This window comes from Pelmatolapia mariae, linkage group LG7, assembly GCF_036321145.2.
Source record: "Pelmatolapia mariae isolate MD_Pm_ZW linkage group LG7, Pm_UMD_F_2, whole genome shotgun sequence".
NCBI lineage: Eukaryota > Metazoa > Chordata > Actinopteri > Cichliformes > Cichlidae > Pelmatolapia > Pelmatolapia mariae.
In genome coordinates, this window is record NC_086233.1 from 23,020,855 (window position 1) to 23,025,832 (window position 4,978).

A 4,978-nucleotide genomic window follows, 5' to 3' on the forward strand; every position below is an offset into this window, starting at 1 on the left:
TGCTGTAGAAGGGTACATGACTGTGTTATATGCTGCGCAAATTTGGCTTTTGGGCCGAGTAAAATATTCAGACAGATTCTAGCCAGCTGTGTGCAAACAGGCTGACTCTATGTCTTGATTACTGAGCCTTTAAAGACTTTGTAGTCGTATGACTGGCATACTTTTTAATGGCTTCATAATTAATTTGATTAACTGTGTGTGCGCCTGATGTGTCACAGGGCGGAGGTTAAATTTTTGTGTTGCCTGTGCCTGAGTAACAGGCCAGTTCAGTTACGTTTTGGCTGTTTATTCTTGTGGCTTGAGCTGTGTTAGAATGTGACAGGATGAATGAAAAACTTTATCCTTACAGCTTATTATATGTTCCCCACCTGCCCAAACACACACACACTGCACCACCAACGGCAAGGCCCTCCCCCTGGCTTTGTCATTGACAGAAAGTAAGAGATGTAATAATTTGGCATAAGGCTCTGATACACAAGACTAGCACCATATCGCCCTCTAGCTTCGACTGAAGAGACTTACAGCCTTACAAAACCTCCATTTTTCATGAATCCACTGCACAACACCAAATGCTTATTTTAAAAAAAAACACATTGTCTACAAAACACTGAGTTAACATGGTTTAATTATTAAAAAAAGTGTGTACAGTTTAAATAAAACAGCCTATTTACAGTATATACATTTTAAGATATGTAATACAGGGCTGAGGGTTGTGTTGGACAACTGTGCTGACAGTGACTAATTATTTTGATGCCACATAAGGAAAAAAAGACACAAGTGTCTTTAAGAATTACCACATGATGTTGTCTCCTGTCCTGAACATGAAACACTGGATATTCCAGGTGTAAGATGCAATTTTTCATGGCTTCTTCCGAAACTTTATATTTCTGCAAACCCAGGTCATCCCATCCTGGAAAAAACATAAATAAATAAACAGAATTATATATATTTTTTTAATTGTGGAAAATTAGAGAAGTAAAAATGAAGTGGACCTAAAATAGCATTCAAAATTTATATCTCCAGAAGTACTGTGTGATTTTTTTTGCTGTTTGATCACATTTTCCAGACAACCATTGTGATTTATTATTTATGCATTTAACATCATTTCTTACAAGGACTTTTGTGCTACTGATTACTTACCGCCACTTACCAAATTGATAAGAATACAAGTCATATTTTTAAGCACGCAGTCACACAGCACTTTATCCTATACACTTCAAGCACTCAATCTACTTTACTCACTGCAGATGGGCAATTTGGAAAAAATACTTAGCCTAGCATGTGTGTGCTAGGTGTAAGGAACATGAACAGGGAGAGCATGCAAACTCCACGCTCCACACATCACCGTCCCACCCATGAAATTGAGGCAAAGCAGTGATGTGAAACATGCAGACTGGCAGTAGCAAACTGTTTTAATGTACATGATAACACAAAGCAGCTGAGCTTCTTTAGTCTTTAGAAAGATGACATAACTGATCCACCCAGATTGGAAATCTTCTTATGCAAGCATGTGTTTTATGATGGTAATTAAAGGAATAATGGATCTTAAGTAATCTGCTTCTTTTTCCTCTTTTCCCTGTTTGAATTCAGCACACTTTGGATTCCTTCACTAGCTGATGCCGAGGTCTTCTAAATGACTGTGGCTATGTTGGGGAGGAGGATATGAGCCATCATGGATAATCGAGACCACCCTCTGCAGTGGAACACCTCCTTGAACATCTGTCTCTGCTCCATTGCCACAAAAAAGAACATATATCCATGTTTTTTCTACTTCATACCACATTCACTGGATTGATTTGTTAGATTTTACTCAGGCTTCTTATTGTGTTATATTTAGATTTGTATTCATTAATTATTCTGCATATTTCTATTTTATTGTGCTTCCTTTGTGTCATTTTACTCCATTGAACTGTACTGATTTTATTTTTACTACCTAAAGGTATTATAGGTTGTGTTTAGAAATCTACCATAACGCGGTAATTTCCCAAGGTTAAATGATTCTATTTTATCGTAACGTGATTTACTTAAACAAACTTCCCAGCAAAAATCCCAGCATTCCCTGACTTCCGAAGCGGCTGCAGGCAACTATCCCAACCCTTGCTGTGTGTGCGATGTTGCGTTTGCAAACTGTGTCCGTTTCTATGTTTACCTGAATTCCCTCTGCAGTGAGCGCCGAGCAGGCCTGCACCTGCCACATGCGATCCCGTATTGTGTGCAGACGGAGACTTTCTGCCAGCTCTGACGCTGGAGCAGCTGTCATCAGGTCCTGCTTGTTGGCGAAGATTAGCAGCGGCACCGTGGCGAGCTTTTCCTCCTCCAGCAACTCAGCTAGCTCCTGTAACACGGTGCAGTCACATACACTTGCTCTAATGGTGTTTGCCAACAGAAAAACCGCTGAGACGTGTTGAGAAGCAACACAACATCATACTGCCGATCATCCCTGATCAGCTTCTAATTCCAACAGCTCCTGAATGCCTTCTAACCTTCAACCTTATCAGAAGATGACTACTGCGCCTCCTTAAAATGTAAAAGTATTTATGGAGCTCACCAGACTTGTTTCTTCAAACCGTTTCCTGTCTGAGCTGTCAATCACATAGATCTGCACACAATACAGTCGTAGATATTAACAAACTGATCAGAACACAGAAAAAAAAATGATATTATGAAGACTACGTATGTACCAGCACATCTGTGTTCTCAAAATAATTCCTCCAGTATGGTCGGATTTTGCGTTGACCTCCAATGTCCCAAACGTTCAGCTTGAAGCCTGCGGACTGCACGCTCTTGATGTTAAAGCCCTTAAGAAAGGTATCGCAGATGCTTAATATCTGCAGCAGGTGAATTCAAAGGCTCTAAAAATGACAGGAGTCTACATTTCTGTGCATGTGAGAGAGTGTGGATGTGTGTACTTGTGTGGGGGTGATGTGGCTGACGTCTTCGGCTGCCAGCTGTTTTAGCACAGTGGTCTTGCCGGCATTATCCAACCCTAACAGCAGCAAGCGTACTTCCTGCTCTGGAGACTGCTTCAGCCGCCGAAGGATGGACAAAAGGCCCTGCAGGAGGATCAAAGCACATATTAGAGCTGATTAGTCTTAAAGGAACAGCAGCTTACGAGATGTCATAACACTGAGGAACCTGCAAGCATTTTCTTGCTTTTCCAGAGTCATGGCCTAAGGTTTATCAGATGAAGCCTGAATAAGCTGCTGGACCACATCACTTTCAGCATGCACCAGTTACAGTACACCACCCTGTTGGCAGAGTCTGTCACAGGAACATCACACAGTACACACAGCAGGTTACACTCTCACCCAACAGCTAGAATCATCTAGAGTGTGAGGATTTAGCTGCAGTGACCTATAAATGTACCAGCCCTAAAGACCTCTTTAGCCAGCCGAGGTTAGTAAGTTACTGAGTGGCTTCTGTCCAGAGGAGGGAAATAAGGAAAGGCTTTGGCTCATGCTATTTACTTTTAAGGCGGCAGTGACCCCTCTGCATACAAAATCTGCTCTGAAAAGACAAAACAATACACATAGCACTTTTAAAATCCATCTTCAGAGCCACTACTTTTTTTGTAATTTGTGCATTTTATTTTTGTGTTATCATAAATTTCCCTCTCCATCTCTTTTACGTCAGCTTTACTCCCCCTATAAAGTCTGTTTTAGCTCCAATTTTGAAAAGTACTCCATATATAAATTTAGTTTATATAAAATTATAAAAGTTTTTCTGTTTACCTTTCAACAAACATCTCCATACCTGGTTTAAACTCTTTGCCTTACAATAAGTACCTTAAGGTGATAGTTATATATAGGTAAAAATGAACTGGGTTGAAAAAGAAAGTCCAAGTCTAAATATAAATAAACAGATATAATAAATAAATATAGTTTAATCCTGGCACTGGCAAACAAAACGTTTGAGTTATATCAACGACTGAAAGTGAAACAGGTATTACGTTTCAGGGATAAAACGGCCAGTTTAATGACCAGTATTACATACACTGCCCTCAGTATTTGGCTAAAGGTGACACATCATTTAACTGTTTTTAGACCATTGTCACCAATGTTTACCAGGTGCCAAGAGTAATTTCAGTAATTTTGTTTTAAATATAAAACAAAATCAAAATAAAGTCCTTTTGCCCAACGCAAACAAAAACCGCTGCGGCCGTGAATCATTATAACTCACCATGTTCTTCTCGGGTGGTTTTGTGGCCCTCGCTCAGTGTGTGAGTGGATTAACATCTTCTCTGACCACACGTGCTTGTTGGCCTCCTGGCAGAACGGCTGTCAGGCTCTGTTGCTACGGAAACGGTGACGTCAGCGTAAACAACGTGATCGCTGGGCAAGAGGGCTCCTGTGGCGCCTGGTTAAAAAATAAAAGTATCTTTCTAGAAAATAAAAAGAACATAAATAGTTAATTTGCTTTTTTTCTGGTTATTCACTTCAGAGCTGATTTTGAGTTAATTTTCATAAAATTTTAATAACATTATTTTATCGTATTATTATTATTAGCGATAATTGTGAACTACAGAGTTCAAAGATTAGAATACAAAAAAATAGCATACAAATTAAATAAATCATAATAGATACAAAGAGGAAAAGGCGAGGAGCGAGTTTTACAGGGACATTAAATGTTAAAAAAAAATCACTATTTTTTAAAAGCCTTCTTGTTATGAAGACTGGGAGAAATAGAAAAGTGTGACTTCTTGTAGTTCCGGCTTTACTTGCCAGGAATTTCTTTTGTGGAACCAGTTCCCAGTTTGGATTCAGGAGGCAGATGACACCCCTACTGGGCGATTGGGCTTAAAATTTCCCTTTTTGCATACAGTTAAGGCTGGATCAGGTTACCCTGTATCCTCCTAGTTATGCCTCAATAAGTGTATGCTGCTGGGGGCTTCCCATAAGGCACGGATTGTTTCTTCTTCACTCACCTTTTTTTTCACACTATGAGTTTATGCACCATTCTACATTCAATCATTAGTTAT

The 4,978-nt window shown here is 39.6% G+C and overlaps 1 protein-coding gene across 1 annotated transcript; it reads right to left on the reverse strand.

Moving 5' to 3' along the window:
* Positions 1-613: 613 nt before the first annotated feature.
* LOC134632060 (ADP-ribosylation factor-like protein 3) lies at positions 614-4,272 on the reverse strand. The gene is made up of 6 exons (XM_063480646.1): positions 4,180-4,272; positions 2,910-3,053; positions 2,682-2,798; positions 2,549-2,599; positions 2,150-2,335; positions 614-910 (listed from the first exon to the last, which is right to left on the reverse strand). The coding sequence occupies exons 1-6, from the start codon at positions 4,180-4,182 to the stop codon at positions 860-862; spliced, it is 552 nt and encodes a 183-aa protein (XP_063336716.1). The 5' UTR covers positions 4,183-4,272; the 3' UTR covers positions 614-859.
* Between the last annotated feature and the right edge of the window lie 706 nt (positions 4,273-4,978).